At 44.3% G+C, this 18,900-nt stretch overlaps 1 protein-coding gene across 1 annotated transcript in view; it reads left to right on the top strand.

The window, feature by feature from the left end:
* Nucleotides 1-3,732, top strand: part of Chn2 (chimerin 2) — a 270,333-nt gene extending 266,601 nt beyond the window's left edge. Inside the window, exons 12-13 of the mRNA XM_028758343.1 lie at nucleotides 62-167; nucleotides 1,994-3,732. Coding sequence (XP_028614176.1) covers nucleotides 62-167; nucleotides 1,994-2,165 — 278 coding nt within the window. The 3' untranslated portion in view covers nucleotides 2,166-3,732. The remainder of the gene's footprint in view (nucleotides 1-61; nucleotides 168-1,993) is intronic.
* The last annotated feature ends 15,168 nt before the right edge of the window (nucleotides 3,733-18,900 follow it).

The raw sequence follows: 18,900 nt of genomic DNA, 5'->3' as shown, positions 1-18,900 counted from the left end.
ACTTCTCAACACCCATCTGGACTGTTGGTGTCCAGAATTGTTGATTGTATACTCTCTGTAGAAATCTCCAATGCGGATGAGAGGCTGGAAGCTGTCCATGAGGTCCTGATGCTGCTGCCTCCTGCCCATTACGAGACCCTGCGTTACCTGATGATCCACCTCAAAAAGTAAGCCAATGCCTCCAACCCTAACCACCCCTGATCTGCCCATGAAGGCATTAGGAAACCCCATGGAGAGTACATGAGTACCTCTTAGTACAGTGTGGATTCTAGAAGCTGTGATTAGAGATGGCCAAGGAAGGCAGCATTGTTCCCTTTAAAGGAGCCTCTGTCTACTCCAGGGAGAAAGGCCAACAACTCTCTCATTGCCAAGTCTGGCTGTCAGCATGAGTTATAGCCTGGGCTCCCCTGGACCACAGCTTCTGTATGGTGACCCTAGGGAGACATCCTCAGAAGATAACTCAATGATGCTGGTTTCCTAATCACAGCTGATTTTTCATCTCCAAGTGATCAGCATCAATTGTCCCCAAAGGAACAAAAGTTTCACTTCAGTGGTGCTGGTGCCTTCTGAATCACAGCTGATTCTTCAGCCCCAGTTGACTAGAACCAGAATTCAAACTATTATATGGACAGCTCTGAGGCAGTCCTTGCTTCCCTCTGAAACCTCACAAGGCAGTCACTGTTCTCAGAATTCTTATCTTCCAAGATCACAGAGAATGAACCTCAGTAAGCTTTGAGCACTAATGGCTTTTCTAGCCCAAAGTTCCAAATACTTCATGGAGTCTGTTTTTGACAACACTCCACTTTCAGGTTCTCATCTCTGTCCTCGTTTGGTTTCTATGCCTGTGATAAAGGCCATGACCAAAAGCAGCTAGGGGAAGAAAGGTTTTACTTGGTTGATGTTTTCATGCCGTAGTCCATCATGAGGGAAGTCAGGGCAGGAACTCAAGGTAGGAACCTGGAAGCTAGAACTGAAGCTGAAGCCAGAGAGGAACTCTGCTTACTAGTTTGTTCTACAGTTTGTTCTTCATGGCTTCCTCGGGCTACTTATACAACCCAGGACAGCTCAGGGATGGCCCAGCCCACAGTGAGATGGACCACGTCAATCACCAATCAAGGCAATGCGTCATGAGCCAGGCTGATGGAAGCCTTTTCTCATTGAGGTTCCTTTTCCCAGAAAGAGGGATGACCTCTTTCCTGTTTGTTTTTCAGCTGTGCAACATGAAAAATTATTCAAACTTAGTTTACTAAAACGAACATTCAGTGGCAAATTTGAATCCATTTTTAACACTGCGTATTCTTTGTAGAACCTAGCTCCTTTTTAAAAAAAAAAAAAAATCAGTGATGAGTATTCTAAAAGACAAAATTCCTGAAGGCAAGAATCTAGAAAATCATTCTTCATGTCATAAGGGAACCAGTAAAGCAATGTTATGGCTTATTAGATTTCCTCCTTAAAGCCTCTTTGCTTCTTCTCTTGATGCTGGTCCAACAATAATAACTGCTCTATACCTCATCCTTTGGGAACTAGGCATAATAAACAGTGGGCCTCCAGTCTGGCCACATTCCAGTCATTCTCCTGCCCTGTGACAATAGCCAGGGGTCTTCCTAAACACACAGCAGGCTGTTCTACAAACAGTCTTCCTCCTGTGCTACAGAGCCTGCCTGCTCTCAGCCCCTTTCCAGCATGCAGACCACTAGGAAATGGTGACAAAAAACAGACTTCCCTATGAGGCCCATGAAGGTACCATGGGTCAGCTGGTGACCTTCTGCCCCTTCAAACTGATATTCCCTAACTGTTGTACATTTCTTCAAGAAGGACAGATGTCCGTTCCTTAGTGTTCATGGTTGGCTCTAGTAAGTCATTCCATACTACTCTTATCAATAACTTAAAAAGGAAAACAAATCAGAAAACTCCCTGTTTGCTGGCTGTGTGTAAGCTAGTATTGTCAGTCCTTCTGAAAATCTGCCTGAGGTCTCTTGTGCTTGCCTTCCAGGGTTACCATGAATGAAAAGGACAATTTAATGAACGCAGAAAATCTGGGGATCGTGTTTGGGCCCACCTTGATGAGACCCCCTGAGGACAGCACCCTCACCACCCTCCATGACATGCGGTACCAAAAGCTAATTGTGCAGATTTTAATAGAAAACGAAGATGTTCTGTTTTAATCCATCAGGGAAGTGAAGCTGGTAGAACTCGCGGAATAAAGAACGTTTCTCACACTTGATTTGCTTTTTTCAAACAAGTGGCAGAATTTCCTGAACCACGGTGGATTGCAGCCTTGGGGGACTGTGTCTCCCGCCTCCACGTGAGAGCAAGGGTGAGGGGGGGGAACCCCTTACCTTGGGTCTTTTGCCGTGCCTCGTATGTATGTCTGTTTTGCTGGAAGAGTGATTAATAAATCCTTCTTTAACTTATTTAAAAAAAATGTAGACTTTTAAGCTTCAGTCTTACCAGTAATAAAAGGGAACTTAATTCATAAAGGTACTTGGTACAGTCAGTATGCATTTTCCACCTTCGAAAAAAAAGAAGACAATTCTATATGTTAAATGTTAAATGAAACCTATATTGTAAGATGTATTTTATTTTAGCTGCAAGAATGTTATTTTATTTTAGCAAATAGAATCCAATGCAGTGCATTGGTTATTGCTCTGTACCTTGTCCCCCCGCCCCTCTTGCTGTGATGCCTGGTGAACGTTGACCGTGAATGCACCTTGACATACCTCTGTCCCGATGAGTTCTTCCACGAAAGTTCACCCCTCCCCATGATCCTGCTTTTCACAGTTTCTGCTCCTCGGCACTGGCTTTCCGCTGTGAGATAGTGTATGTTCATAGTGTTTCTAGGCTGGTCTGAAGCATCCACCAGTTTCCTTTCTGTCAGCATCTTGTGACTTCCCAAAGGATGTTACGGAATTAGTCATAGCCATATCTCCCATGTACATCCTAGAACATGCGGAGTGTACAGTGCTACACAAAATGACTTGAGAACACTGGATGCAGCTGGACCATATCACAGAATTAGCACTTTTTCCTCTTCTCAGCCAGGCCCTTCAGACTGATGTCAATGGCAAGTTGAAATTCTTTGTCACATTTCCATATGGATGAATCATGAACCTTTAGGATCATTGTTGAATCTTGTTCCTTGCCTTCATTTTATAAACCTATTATTAAGTTATGAATAAATAAGGTTTTTTTTAATCAAATGTTTTGCCTTCATAAAAGTTGCTAAAGATAATTTAACATGACTTTATTACTAGAGACACATCCTGTTGGCTATATTTATCTTAGCATGAGATTTCCACACCAAGATCTCTATATTTTGTAACATAGGCAAAATATTTAAAACAGCAAAAACTACATTTAGATTTTTAAAGCCGGTCACAGTGTCTTTTCCTCGATTGTCTAAGATGACCCCGTGCACTGACAAGTCTTGCTTAGAGTGTGCAGAAGAGAACTGCCCTGTTACGGTGGCAGAGACTCCAGAGGTGGTTGTCTATCAACCTCCCCAGGCCCTGTGAGCAGAATCGTGGCATCTGGGTCTCAGAGTGGCTCACTCTCTGCTGTCACCGTTCCTCACAACTGTACAGATTTGTTTGTTGTGGCTTCTGTACTTCTTGATGCTGTCAATAATAATCTGGAAATGGTTTTATTTTGTGAAGTGAGCAATACTTTGTAATTTATGACAGTGTAATGGAAGGAAAACCGTTCCATGTATTAAATACTCTGTCCACCATTTTGGAGTGTGTCAAGGGAGTTGTATCTGCGGGGCATAGATGAGACTTTTGTTTCGATGTACACTCGATAGTGGGTTCTATCTTACCAAGTGACAAGATGGAGGAGGACCTTAGAGTTCCCACCTCACCGGAGCCACCCTAAAGAGCTCACCTGGGTGACCCCCAAAGCATTCCCCATGTCACCTGGGCAGCCTGTTCCTCCTGGGCAGCCTGCTGGGAGGTAAAACTCTTCACTTCTGAATGGCACAGTGCACATGTGCCCTATCCCCCACCCCTTGTGTAACAGGAGAGAGTTTTGAGAAAATGATGCCAGATCTTCAACAAGGATTTTGGAGTCAGAACGCCCCAAGTTGATTCTAGATTGATGAGTCTGTTACCAGATCCAACTGGTAGGACCAGGAGGCAGGATGCAGAGGAAGGAGGCTGGGGATAAGTTTGTGCCTCTGGAAATGTGGCAATAACATCTAGACTGGGACACTGTAAAGGACAGTGAGGCCTAAAGCAACCATGGATTTTCTCATTATTGTTTTAAGAGTGGCTTGAGTGGGGGGAGGTATCATCACATGGAACTAGGGGAGAAAGAAACGAGAAGAAAAGAATCTGTCCTTGGTTAAGCTGAAGTCCCAGCAATATTCGGGGATGTTGGGACAAGGCTCAATTATGTCCTTTGAGGAGATTAGCTTGACTCTTTTTCTCAAAGGGGATCCTAGCACCTGATCCCCTCACCCTTGCCTTAATCTGTAGCCTACTCATCACATACGTCACTCAAACCATCCGGCTGCCTGACACGCCTCCTCTGACCTGGTTCAACAGTCGTCCCAGTGGGATAACACCAAGTACGAAGAATAAACAGTTCTGAAGATTTCCCCATGTGATTCCTGGGAGGAGGTGGGGAGCGGGGTTAGTGGGAGAAGGCAGTGGAAGGTGGGAGGGTGCTGTTTTCCTCCCATCACTGTAAATGAGATGCTCTGGTCCTGACTGGGGTTGGGTCTGGTGCATGACTTAAGGATGGCAGCAGAGGACAGCAAAGCAGAGGGACAGTGAAGCCTGGGGTGTGGTATGGAAAGAGTGAGCAGCAGGAAGAAACAGCATCAGCCAAAAGCTGTCTGGACTGCTCTCCACCGGAGACCCAACGTGAATGGCTTACACATTCCCAACCTCTAGCAACACACAATTCATAGATATTTAGTTTCTAAAATGTAACATTTTCTGGCTTCCAACAAAGGTGTCAAGCTTGGGTAACTCTGAAAACCTATAGGCAAGGGAAAGGTGTATCTCATGGAAAGGATTAAATAATAAGCTTAGTCTGACTGGAAGAAAGACCTGGTCATGCCTTATAAGGGTCATGCCTATGTAAGAGATGGGGGTTGGGGCACCAGTGTTTTTAAAGAAACTTATAGCTACGAATTTGTCCTGTATCTACAGAAAAATAGATGCAAGGGACTTTTAAACGTAGCTATGAGCCTGTTTCCCATAATGCTACTGTCCTATGAAATCAAGGCAAACTCTGCAAAAGCAAGAAACAAACCTTAGCATAGCATTCATTGAACTTCAATCAACTACCATGGGTGTTTCCACAAATTTCTTTTCTGTGGTTGTATCCCAGGATACAGGCCATTCATTCAGCACTAGTAAGTACTCTTAGGCAGCCTATGGGATGGCTCTACATACAAAGGCCCCTGCCACACATGTCCGGCAGCTTAGCTCCAGAACCCGTGTCAGGGTGAAGGAGGAGAACTGACTCAGCAAAGGTCTCTCTCTCTCTCTCTCTCTCTCTCTCTCTCTCTCTCTCTCTCATCCATCACATACACACATACATTGTAATAAACATAAAATAAAAGAGGACTTTAGGCTGCAGAGTTTACTAAATTGGTAGAAGTGTTTGCTACACATGCCTGATAATCTGAGTTTTGTCTCATACATACAGGTTTACATACATTGAGATATGCATATATGTATCATATATTCTGCTTAGCACATCCTTGTATTTTTCATTGTACTTTTGTGTTTGCTAGGCTTCAGGCATCTAACATAGCTAAGATGGGGGAAGGTTGCTTAGTTGGATGCTTTGTAAACACAAATAAGCTGTGCTCTGGTCTTACTGTTGCTGTCCCCCTCTCCCAAGTCCATCTGCCAAACTCCTGGTAGAACTGGAGGCAGGGCTTGCCAGAGGTGAGTAGGTCATGAGGGTGGGGCTCTGCTACTGGAATTAGAGTCCTCATAAAAGAGAATTCAAAGAGCTCTCCTGTCCTCCACTGTGTGCAAACAACTGCTTATGAGCCAGGAGGAGACCTGTCACCAGACAACAAACCTCCCAGCAGTTTGCTCTGGACTGCCCAGCCTCCAGAAATGTAAGCCATGGTGTGTGTTGCTTGCAAACCACCCCACATAAGGAGTTTTGTTATAACAACATTGTTTTAGAGGTACTGTTGCTATAATGAAACACTATGACCAAAGCAACTTGTGGTGGGTGACAGACGGTTGTGGTTGGTTGACGGTTGTGGGAGTAGGGGGTGAGGGAGTATTTTTGGCTTACACTTCCACAGCACAGTTCATCATCATCAAAGAAAGTCAGGACAGGAACTCAAACAGGGCAGGAACCTGGAGGCAGCAGCTGATGCAGAGGCCAAGGAGGAGTGATGCTTACTGGCTACCTCCATGTGACTTACCCAGCCTGCTTTCTTTTTTATTGGATATTTTCTTTATTTACATTTCAAAGGTTACCACCTTTCCTGGTGGTCCCTCCCACTCCTGGAAACTCCCCATCCCCCTCCCCTGCTTCTTTGAGGGTGTTCCCCCACCCACCCACTCCTGTCTCCCCACCCTCGAATTCCCCTACACTAGGGCATTGAGCCTTCACAGGACAAAGGGCCTCTCCTCCCATTGATGCCCGACCAGGCTATCCTTTGCTACATATGCAGCTGGAGCCATGGGTCCCTCCATGTGGACTCCTTGGTTGGTGGTTTAGTCCCTGGGAGCTCTTGGGGGGTTGGGGTGGGGTCTGGTTGGTTGATATTATTGTTCTTCCTATGGGGTTGCAAACACCTTCAGCTCCTTCAGTCCTTTAATTCCTCCATTGGGGACCCCATTGGGGACTCTGTGCTCAGTCCAGTGGTTGGCTGCGACCATCCGCCTCTGTATTTGTCAGGCGCTGGCAGAGCCTCTCAGGAGACAGCTATATCATCAGGCTGCTTTCTTATAGAACCCAAGACTATCAGCCCAGAGCCCCACCCACCATGGACTGTGCCCTCCCCTATCAGTCACTAATTAAGAAAATGCCCTACAAGGTTGCCTGTAGCCTGATCATATAGGGGGATTTTCTCAACAGAGTCCTTCCTCGCTGATCCGATGACTCCAGCTTGTGTCAATTAGACATAAAATTCACCAGCCCAAGCATGAGCAGACGAAGGTAGATAACAGTATTATATTTTCCTGATTTGAGTTGAAATGATTTTATCACACTCAGGATTCCACTTTCTTGCCTTCCTTCTGACAGCTTGTTTTTATGTTTCTAGTACAGGACAACATAAGATAGAGTAATTTTATTTTCAGCTGCCTCACACTATAATATAAATGCCTTGAGACAAGACTCACGGCTACCACTTGCGTTGAGTAGCCAATGTCACCTTTCCACTTATCCTCTGACATCTTCCCTGGTTTCCCAAAGCAGATAATACAGGAAGTGCCAGCCATAGCGTGGGAGAGAGCATATGGGTGGTTCAGAAAACTGTGACGTGGGAGCAGAAAGGAAGGGGATGACAGCAAATATCCAGGCCAGCATGAGAGATGAGCCCGCGGTGCCAAGTAAAAGGATGGAAGTTCAAGAAGGAAAGATCCTCAAGTGGCAAGACAAAACAGGAAGTGAAAGACCGGAGGCTCCGAGCCAACCAGGGTGCTGTTTTGCCCACCAGCAGTCCAGCTTGGTTCACAGTACGAGGGATGAGAGAAATCCAGGTGTGAGTTCCTTAGGAGGCAGCCAGGACTTACTGGCCAAGTACCAAGTTCAAAGGGAAGCATCTCATGTGGAAACCACAACTTCTGGTTTTCGTCACAAAGTAGTTATTTAAGAAAATAGGAAAATCCGAAAGAAAAGTGGAGTTTGCAGGGAGATGTTGAGGGGTCAGCCTGCGTGTTAGCATCAATGGTTCACCTTGGTGTAAATGTCTGATTGGTCGTTGGCACTCACAAAGGAGGATGAGCTGATAAGACAGGGCTCAGACGGGGAACGTGGACAACTGGCCTGGAAAGAACCAAGAAGACGTACCAAGTAAGATCAAGGTCTAAAGAGTAACAAACTCAGAGAGCCTGGATGAAGAACAGAAATGGCCACAGGAGGCAGAGCCAGGATAAAAGACAAAAACTGGGGCAATAGCAGTTTTGGGAAAGGCCATGCTGACACTCTGATCCCTAGTTAGAGGTATCAGCAAGGAATGTTTCAGTGAGGACAGGACCTAAAAGGCAGATTAGTGATGGGGGTGAACTTGGTGAGAAACGAAAATACAATCTATGGTCAAAGTCACTAAGAAAAGCAACTCTCACTTCATAGGCTTATCCACCTCCTATGTATAGCAAATGGCATCCAACAGAAAACCTTTCATAGTTGGCAAATGTGTAACTTCACATACTCGTCCACTTCAAAATCTTCAGCATTAATAAAGTATTGCTGGAACATATTTTGGCCATTCCAGTCACCAAGCATACCTGTGTTCTCCTGCCCCTTGATCTCTAAACTGCCCCTTAAACTCTAAAGTATTACCTGGTCCATAGGAAATATCCATATGATCCATATTCCATATCTGAAAATGGATACAATAATAAAATAAGCCACCCTACTGGCATCCCAGACACTTTCCTAAGGGTCAGTTGATGTTAGGAGCCGCGTCTGCCATCGCAAGATGGCGCCGGTTTCCTGCTTCCTGGTTCTTCTTGCAAGCCTTGCTTGAATGTGCGCCTGCGCAAGGCGCGAAAACCAGTATGCTAATTTGGCGACATCATAAGAGCCAATGAGTGTGCGGCACATCTCCTAAAGCGCTATATAAGCCACAAGCTTTTGGGGCTTGGGGTCCCTCGCCTCACTACCATCTAAGAGAGCTGTAACACTACCATCTAAGAGAGCTGTAACACTAAAAGAGCTGTAATAAAAATGCTGCCAGAAGAATCCTGAAGTGTGGCGTTCTCCTTTTCGGCGAGGCGGCGCCCCGCAAGTTGATATCCTGACTCTGAGTACGCCAAGCTCGATGTAAATTGTACAGCATTGCACAAATATTTGTGTACCCAGCCTCATCCTTCCAAAACCAATTCCCTGCCTGATGGGCCAAGCCAAGTTTAACTGCTACTGGCAGTTTGGGAGGCTAAGAAGCCTCAGGACTATACAGGAGGATCCTATCAAGGATACTATGAAGCTAAAAGTATCAGAGGAATATGCAAATAGATCACCTTGGTAAGAACATCCAGCTTTCAATGCCAAGTAATAAGAGGCTGTGTGGACTGCAGATTTATCTCTGTGGGAGGGCATTTGCCCAGGATGCACAAATCCTAGGTTCAATAGTCACAACCAAAAAGGAACAAAAACAACAGCAAAAAAAATGCATTAAATTTTCTGGGTCAGCATGATAGTTCAGCAGGTGAAGGTGCTTTCTGTCAAACCTGACTTTCTGAGTTCAATCCCACGAGCCCACATAGAGATAGAAAGACCTGACCCCCACAAGATGTCTCCAACCTCTAAAGGTATGCTGTGGCAAGCACTTACCCACAGGCACCTACACTCACACACACACACACACACACACACACACACACACGATGATGATGATGGTACAGAAATAAAATAAAGGATTTTAAAAGGGAACTCTATCAAGACAAAAATAGTTCTCCATATGCCAAAGATTCAGTGCCATGACCAACTCAACAATAAACATGTATATCCACACACATTATATACATGGTGTGTAAATAAACTGTGTATAATCTTAGGACACTGATATGAGATTCTCTTCCAGGAGGTAACATTCACAAAATCTTTTATTATCCATTAAGCTCCTGGAAGGATCCCAGTGACTCATGAGCAAGTCTAATGGTGGCCTGGTCAACTTGGTACCAGTACCCATAAAGACTACCATAGTCAACTTGGTACCAATACCCATAAAGACTACCATGGTCAACTTGGTACCAATACCCATAAAGACTACCATGGTCAACTTGGTACCAGTACCCATAAAGACTACCATGGTCAACTTGGTACCAGTACCCATAAAGACTACCATGGTCAACTTGGTACCAGTACCCATAAAGACTACCATGGTCAACTTGGTACCAGTACCCATAAAGACTACCATGATCAACTTGGTACCAGTACCCATAAAGACTACCATGGTCAACTTGGTACCAGTACCCATAAAGACTACCATAGTCAACTTAGTACTAGTACCCATAAAGACTATGTCTTAAGTGTGGATAAAGAGACAGACACCAACCTGTAAGAAGCATTAGCAGTAGATCAGGAGAGTTTTTTTATTATTAAAATCATATGTGTGTAGAGGAGTGTGTGCACTGTGTGCAGTCTCAGAGGCAAGAAGGGGGTGTCAGATACCCCAGAGCTGAATTCAAGAAGACGTGAGCTGCCTAATATGGATGCTGGGAATGGAACTGGAGTTTTCTTCAAGAGAAGTACTCAGGCTAGCCACTGAACCATCTCTCCAGCCTCAGGCGGGAAGATTTTGTGGCACATAAAATAAAATAAAGCCCTGGTTAAAAAGGACTTAAACAATAAGTCATCTACCAGCTGAACACGAGGTTCAGCTGTAGGGGCCTTCAAGCCCGGCTCTGTCTTCCTGTTAGCCAGCATTTCTCTCAGGGTTTGACTAAGGTGTTTACATGGTAGCTTTGTCCCAATTAATGCACAGAACCTTCTCTAGGAGACCCCATCAGATGTCCAATCACACTGGCCAAGATGGTTTTGTATGCGCATGGCTAAGCCAGTTGCTGATGAGGGCACTGAGACCAACAGAAATGTTCACACAATGGTTTGCAAAGAACAATCACCCGGACATTAAGCCCCAGGACTTGCTAACAAGGAAGATACTGGACATAGCTCAGGTTTAGGCTCTACAATTTTTTTCCCTTCTATTTTTTGTTTCTCTCTGTGTCTCTCTCTGTCTCTCTGTCTCTGTCTGTGTGTGTGTGTGTGTGTGTGTGTATGTGTGTGTGTATCTGTGTGTGTATGTGTGTGTGTGTTGTTTTGTTGTTGTTGAAATAGATTATTCTTTATACAATACACCCTGACCAGACTTACCCCTCCCTCCATCCTCTCAGTTTACACACACACACACACACACACACACACACACACACACACTGCCCATTTCCCTTGGATCTATCCCCCATTCACCCACCCATCCCTTCAGAAGAGAGCAGGCCTCTGAGAGACAATCAAACACAACAAAACAAAACACTGTGAAACAAGGCAAAAGCCCTTGTAACCGGACAAGGCAACCCAACAGTATAGAAAGAGTCCCAAGAGCAGACAAATGAGTCAAAGACTCACCCACTCCCACTGTTGGGAATCTCACAAGCAAAGAGCCACAACATGTTCTTGGAAGACCTGGTTCAGACCCCTGCAGGCCCTGTGCTGGCTGCTTCAGTCTCTGTGAGCCCATGTGAGCCCTGTTTAGTTAATTCAGCGGCCCATGTTCTCCCGGCGTCTTCTATTTCCTCTGACTCCTACGATCTTTCCTCTGCCTTTTCCGTGGGATTCCCCACACTCTGAGGGGAAGGACGAGATGGAGACCTCCAATTTAGACTTTTTCTTCACGTCATGTTCAAGTGTGGATCTCTGCATCTGCTCCCGTAGGCTACCTGAGGAAGCTTCTCTGATGATGACTGGACAAGGCACCAATCTATAAGTGTAGCAAAATATCAATTTCATTAGGAATCATTTTGTTGACTTTTTTTTTTAGTTTATTTTTTTCTTTTAAGACTAGTTGTGTTTGGTCCTACCCTGATCTCTGGGCTATCTGGTTTCCCATTCAGGGTTGTGCAAGCAGTGTTGGGAATGCACTCCCATGAAGAGGGTTTCAAATTAAATTAGATATTGGTTGACCACCATTGTCCCTGCCAGTGTATCTTGGAGGCAGATTGTAGGTAAAGGGTTTATGGCTGGATTGGTGTCCCTGTTTCTTGTTCAGTAACCTGCAGTGTACCATCCCATACCAAAGAGACTAGAACGTAGATTTGAAGGTTCCATGTAGGTACCAGCTTGACCTCTTCATGTTCAATGAGCTGTGTGTATGTCCTTGGCAATGGAGCCCTGCTGTAATTTTCATAAAAGCAACCCTCTGTCGTAGTATCAGCTTGGATTGTTTGGGGATCTCCGGAGGACCTCCTTGGCTAACAACGCAACTGAACCCAAGGCAGTCCTGCCACTGGGAGCGTTGCCTGGCTACAAGAGATGGTCAGTTCAGACTCTGTATCCTCTGTTACTAGGAGTAGTCATTAGGATCACCCTCATAGATTCCAGGAAGTTTCCACTGCGCTAGGGTTCCACACCATTCCCCCAAATGCCCCCCATGGCAATTCCCAGATGCCTCTCCCCACACTCTCCCTCCATCTCCCTCCAGCACCCGATTCCTCCCACTCCCATCCCCGCCTGCTTCCAGTCCACCCACAAAATCTATTCTCTGTTGCTATAGCCTTGGCCTCCCAAGACAGTCCTTGGGGCTGAGAGGTAAGAAAGCTTGGAATCAATGACACAGACTCCAGAATCCCGGTGAGGTGTGAAAACAAACTTGTTTATTGTAATAGTGGAGAGTGCCTTTATACCGTCTGTCCAGGTCCCCTTGGCCCATAACTGTCTGTCACACACACCAGGCACCAGTCAAGTGGCTGTCCTGGTCACACGCTCTATCTTTCTTTGTCTCCCATTGCCAGGCAAGTTCCAGGCTTAGTGAATTCGGAAATGCCTTCTGCGCATGCATGGGCCATGGTTTGTTTGGTTTTGGGTTTTTGGGTTTTGTTTTTGATGGGGGTGCTAGTCAGAACATGCTGACTCACTCCTCTGATATAGTTATCCTTCCCTCGAAGAGCCATGCATACCCCTCAGACCCTTTCTCTTTACCTAACGTCTCTGGGTCTATGGGTTGTATCTCGGTTTTCATTTACTTAACAGCTAATATCTACGTATAAGTGAATACATACCATGTTTGTATTTCTAGGTCTGGGTTGCCTCACTTGGGATGATTTTTTTTTCCTATTTTCATCCAGTTGCCTGCAAATTTCATAAGGTCATTTTCTTAAACAACTGAGTAATACTCTGTTGTATAAATGCACCATGTTTTCCCTTTCTATTCCTCAGTTAAAAGGCATCTAGGTTGTTTCCAGTTTCTGGCTGTTGTGAATAAAGCCACAATGAGCATAGCTGATCAAGTGTCCTTGTGGTAGAGTGGAATGTCCTTTGGGTATATGCCCAAGAGTGGTACAGCTGGGTCTTGATAACTAGGACTTATTAATAAGTCAAGGTATCGGGCATGGCTCAGGTTTGGGGTTTTGCAAACTCAATTTTTAAATTACTCTTCCAGGCACTTTCATTACAATATAATGTTTGACAAGCTGAGATTAAGAATAATCAGAATTTATACCTGAGCCTGTTGGGTCTGCTTTATTTAAGGTGTCTTGATAATGGAGGGAAAAACTTACCTGAGAAGAGAAGAGTGATTACACAGTGTTATGCAGACACTAACACCCTTAGGGAATGCACAGAATCATCTGTAAGTCCTTCAGTCACTCAGGACTCCAAACATCCCAACTCAACAACTCTACTGAGAATTCTAGTGCAATGCTGTCTAAACTCTCAGCTTCAGGAGGGCGGGAATCTTAGCCCTGATCATACTTGGCATGGTACCTTATATACAGTAGGAACCTCAGGGTTAATGACATGTATTCCTCTCACGGATACAATTTCCATTTGGATGTGATGGGGGGAAGGGTTGGAGGACAGAAGAATCTGGAGATGTACACCTGTCCTACGCAGAGAGATATATCATCTTTCTATTGAATGGCCATATGGTATCCCTACGGAAGCATTGGATTTAGAGCCATGCAACCTGTCTTGGCCTGGGGTCAAAGCTTTTTATTGTCGAGTTTCAGATTACTCTCTTTTGAAACATGAAAATTAATGCCTGGCTGGCTGCCTACCTGTTCAACCCACCTTCTTCATGGAATTGTACGTGAAGGCACATGACATGTGAACAGGTGTAGAGCTCTGCCACCCACCCTCAAACACCTCTATACCCTGTCCCCACCTCAGGTTCCTCTGCCCATCCTCCTGTTATATGCATGTATACCTCAAAAACTGCCATGTTCTCTACTTCTGCTCAGGCAATCACACTTACTGTGTCTTTGAATGCTATCTGTCAACAATTCTAAATTAGCTTCAAAATGCAGCAAAGAACCTGACCTCCTGCAACAGATCTCTTCTGCCTAAATTAGCCCGTAGGGCAGCCTTAGAGCCATAGCTCCTGATAAGCAGGTCTTCAAGCTGCAGCTCGGCTCTCTACATCCTTTTCATACCCATTCCATTTGTATCTCATCAAGAGAGTTGGCCCACTTCCCCAGCCTCCACCATTCTTTGACACATTTTATACCTTACCTCACATGCTCAGTGTTACAAGGTTTATACACGTAGCATTGCGATTATGTTAGTCTGTATCCTATTTTCTCTCCTCCACATTTTTTTAAAATATACCTACACTGAAACATAGTCCATCCACTTTAACAGTTACAAAATGTCATATTAAGTAATTTAACATTTCTAATGCCAGAGACGGATACTAGGTCATTTCCCTTTTTCCACTAATACCTGACATCTCCAGGTGTATTTTCATTAAATTCTGCGCCTGCTTCAAGTGGATAGTTAAATCATGGAGAGAGATTATGACCAGTCTGACTAGCATGCTTCCCAGTGGTGACACCAACCCATGTTCTCCCCAGCTGTGCTTGAGAATGCTCACATTTCACGTCCTTATCAACACTTGGCATTATCATAGGCAAATATTTTGTTAATCGGTTGAAATAAAAATGACACGATTTTGTTTAATTTTTATTTCCATGATTCCCACTGCAATTGAGCTATTCACTTGGTTCAATGGCCGTTGTTTATCTCCTCTGTAAAAAAACTGGTCATCCTTGAGTTTTACCACGTCTCTCGAATTGGTCTCACGTCCCCTGATTTGTTTTGAGTTTCTTATGAATTCCAGATTACCTCTTTTTCAGTCACGAGTGTTCTGTGGACAGTCACAGCAATTCTTAACAAGAGGGAAATACTGCTGAGAGCACTACTATCCTATGCTAGGACACCATAGCAATGAGACAGCATGGTATAGGCACAAGAACAGATCAGTGGAGCAGGATGGAGGATCCAGATATAAACTGTCTCCAACAGTCTCAGCCAAAGATGTTGGTTTTGGCAAGGCTAAACCACACTGGAAAAAATGACAGAATCTTCAACAAATGGTGCTGAGAAAAGTGGAAATCAACGTGCTCACGACTAGATCCTGCACAAATTTCACTCCAAATGGCTCATGGAGCTCTGCACAAGAACCAAAAAAGCTGGAGGAAGAGTAGGAAGTGTGCAACAGGAAGTACACTACAGGAAGTGTGCAACCAGAAGTGTGCAGCCGGAAGTACACTACAGGAAGTGTGCAACCAGAAGTGTGCAACAGGAAGTACACTACAGAAAGTGTGCAACCAGAAGTGTGCAGCCGGAAGTACACTACAGGAAGTGTGCAACCAGAAGTGTGCAACAGGAAGTACACTACAGGAAGTGTGCTACAGGAAGTATACTACAGGAAGTGTGCTACAGGAAGTATGCAACAGGAAGTGTACTATAGGAAGTGTGCTATAGGAACTATGCAACAGGAAGTGTGCTATAGGAAATATGCAACAGGAAGTGTACTATAGGAAGTGCACTACAGGAAGTATACTAAAAGTTAAGTGCTATGAGACAGAGACACCCTGTCTCTAAAGAGGACCCTGGTCACTAAGGAAGTAAGACAAACAACTGACAAATGAGACCTCATGAAGTTAAAAAAGTTTCTGTGCAACCAAGGAAACTGTCAACAGGATGACAAGATAGCCTACAGAATAGGGAAAAAAAATCACTTGCTCATTATATGTTTGACAGAGAATTAACATCTCAAATATGCAAAGAACTCAAACACCTAAATTTCCAAAGAACAAACAACCTGATCAAAAAATGGGTGTGGGGGTGGGATGGAACTCTAGCCATAAAGGGGGAGCTTCCTTTATCTCTAATTGTCACCCCACCTCTCATCATTGACTCACAATAGTTTCTGAGATAGGTTCTCATTCTGTAGCCTCAACTAGCCTTGAACTCACAGCTGTCCCCATTCTTCCAGCTCCCAGGTGCTAAGATTACAGGTATGAAGCACCAAGTCGTGCTAATAGGTTATCAGGTGTTATAAATGGTATTGAGTGTGTGTGTGTGTGTGTGTGTGTGTTTGTAGCTGATGTCTAACAATCTGCTGAATAATCTCATTAATTTTCATACTTTTGTCTGAATATCATCCTAGATTTCTCCATCATTAAATGGAATACACATTTAGGCAACTTCGTTCCTTTCTTCCCAGTTCTCATACTCTCCTCCTCCTCCTCCTCCTCCTCCTCCTCCTCTTCCTCCTCCTCCTCCTCTTCCATCTTTCCCACATCTCCAGAGGCATGGACCTCCAGCAATGAATGACAGTGTCTCGTTTTCCTTCTGGTTTTAGTGATAACATGTAGAAAATGTCTACATTTAATGTAATAGATGCTGTAATTTTTACACAACTAATTTTGCATCAACTCAAATTTGATATGTGTTGGAGTCGCCTAGGAAATTAAAACTGTGACTGCCAGGTGTGCCAGAAAGGAAGGGACTGTTGCACTGTGCTCTCAGCTCTTTCCTCCGCAGAGTCTGCTCCTCAACACGGGAGACACTACTCTTCTGCATGAGTATTCTATCACGGAATCTCCCTGCATGGCCCCACGAGAGCACTTCTTAAACCTCAGCTTCAATGGTGTTTCATGAAATGGCCCGTTCTGCCATCTCTTGAGCTTCTGTTTGCCCCTCAGCTGTCTACACAGTCATCTGGTAAATAGATTTCTAAAAACTAAGACATTCTCACTGTACTAGGAAATGTTTTACCCCAAATACGTAATATACTTTTAGAATGGTGATTTAGAGAATTATGTATCCAGCTCTTTACCTATTTTATTTTAAATTTTGTATCAGAGCTGAACATTTACCTAACATTCAGGAGCCCACGAGTTTATTTCTCAGGACAGGAGGAAAATGTGATCGAACTTCATCTATGGAACTGACCCATAGAGGTTTATGGCTTTCTGTATTTCTCCTTTCCTGCTACAAGTGGCAGGCAAATCCATATTTCAATAGACTGAATGAGACAGCAACAAGCGACTCGTCTCTGAAGAAATCCTGAGTGGATGGTGTGGGTCTGGTGTAGGAACTGCACTTGGTGGAAGGCCAGGGGTCTTCTCTCTGGAGTCCACTAGAGATCTCCTGCCCGCAGCTCCCTTGCCCAGTACAGCTTCCTCTTGCAGGAGGATAGCTAGGAGCAAGCACAGAGGGTGAGCAGTGCTACTGGACTTTTGTCACCATGGAATAGACACGGAAATCAGCCTTGACTCATGATGCACCATTCCGCCTGCTAATGTGCTCCCCCAAAGAAAAAAATACCCCAAGAAAGAGGGAAGGTCCAATCCAGGAAATATGGAGTACAGCTCAAGACATTCCCCAGGGCAGTGTGTGCAGGCAGCCAGGAAGAGGTCAGCCCAGGGTGAAGGAACATGGAGGTTCCCAAGAGGGACTTTCTTAGGAACCCCAAGGGACACAGTGTTGCTGTGATTAGGCTATGTATAAGAACACCGTGTAGGTTGCTTTTCTCACCATTGTGACAAAGTATCAACAAAAACAACGTTGGTTTTGTTTTGTTTAATTAGAAATTTCATGAAAAAAACTAGGATAGTAAATCTATACGTATAGATTTAAAAAGTATCTAAACTAACCTAAACGGTATCTAACCTAAACAGTATCTGCACTGGCTCAATGTGAACGTGGAATAGACAATTAAACCAAACCTGTGATGTAACCTCTGGAAGGAATATGAGGGAAGGGAAAGAGAGTCACCGTGGCACAAGTGAGCTACGTTCTCGGTTATCATGCTAGGACAGTGTAATGTTCGGTAAATCAGAAGAAAGTGCAATGCCACAGCCCCGCTTAGAGGTCTGGAGAACTGTGCATACCAAAATAAAGTCAAAATTATTAGAGACAGCAGAGGACGTAATTACAGGAAGGACTAAGGTAAGACACGGTGTAATTTTCTTTTTAAAATATTTTTAAAGTTATTTTTTAATTATTTGTATGTCTGCATGTCTATGTAAGGGTATATGCTCACTATAGATAGCTGTGAGCCACCCAGGGTAGGGTCTGAGAATTGAACTCCACTGTTCTTCTTCAAGAACAGTATATGTTCTTAACCACTGAGCTATCTCTCCAGCCCCAAAGAACAGGAACCCCTGTGGTTTTCTATAGATATTGTACTAACACTTAGCTCTTAAATGTATATGCATATATGATGTTAACAAATTGAAAACAGAAGAGCCCCTTCCTTCTCCAGTGTGACTCTGTGATGCAGGTTATTTGTTGAGACTCTGGAACCACAGCCTGGCGGTGACCTTCTTCCTAAGGGTCTCTACTTGCCGTTTGTCATTCCTTGCATGTACCAGTGCTCTCAGGCTCACCCCAGCACATTTCCTCTCTTAACTATGTAATGCGATTTTGGTGCTCAGGGATAAAGAGCCTTCCTGAATCATACACAGAAAACTTCTGCCTGATTGGATTTAGTCATCAAGGATGCTCCTGAGAGCAGCGTGATTCAGAGTGAATTCTCGTAAATTACTTACTCCACAGTAAATGATGCTGTTGGGGGCAGGAACTGGCCGTGTCCAATAATATTGACAGTACTTTATAAGACACTGATATTACTTTCAAAAAATACTTTGGAATTGATTGATGGGTGGTTTGGTTGACTGGTTGGTTGGTTGGATGGTTAACTAATTAATTTCTGCCAAGAAAGTAGTCACAGAAAAAGTCAAACAT

Source organism: Grammomys surdaster, unplaced genomic scaffold (assembly GCF_004785775.1).
Source record: "Grammomys surdaster isolate TR1022 unplaced genomic scaffold, NIH_TR_1.0 126197, whole genome shotgun sequence".
In the NCBI taxonomy this organism is placed as follows: domain Eukaryota; kingdom Metazoa; phylum Chordata; class Mammalia; order Rodentia; family Muridae; genus Grammomys; species Grammomys surdaster.
The sequence above is the reverse complement of the archived record's forward strand: the minus strand, read 5'-3'. Positions and strand labels throughout refer to the sequence as shown.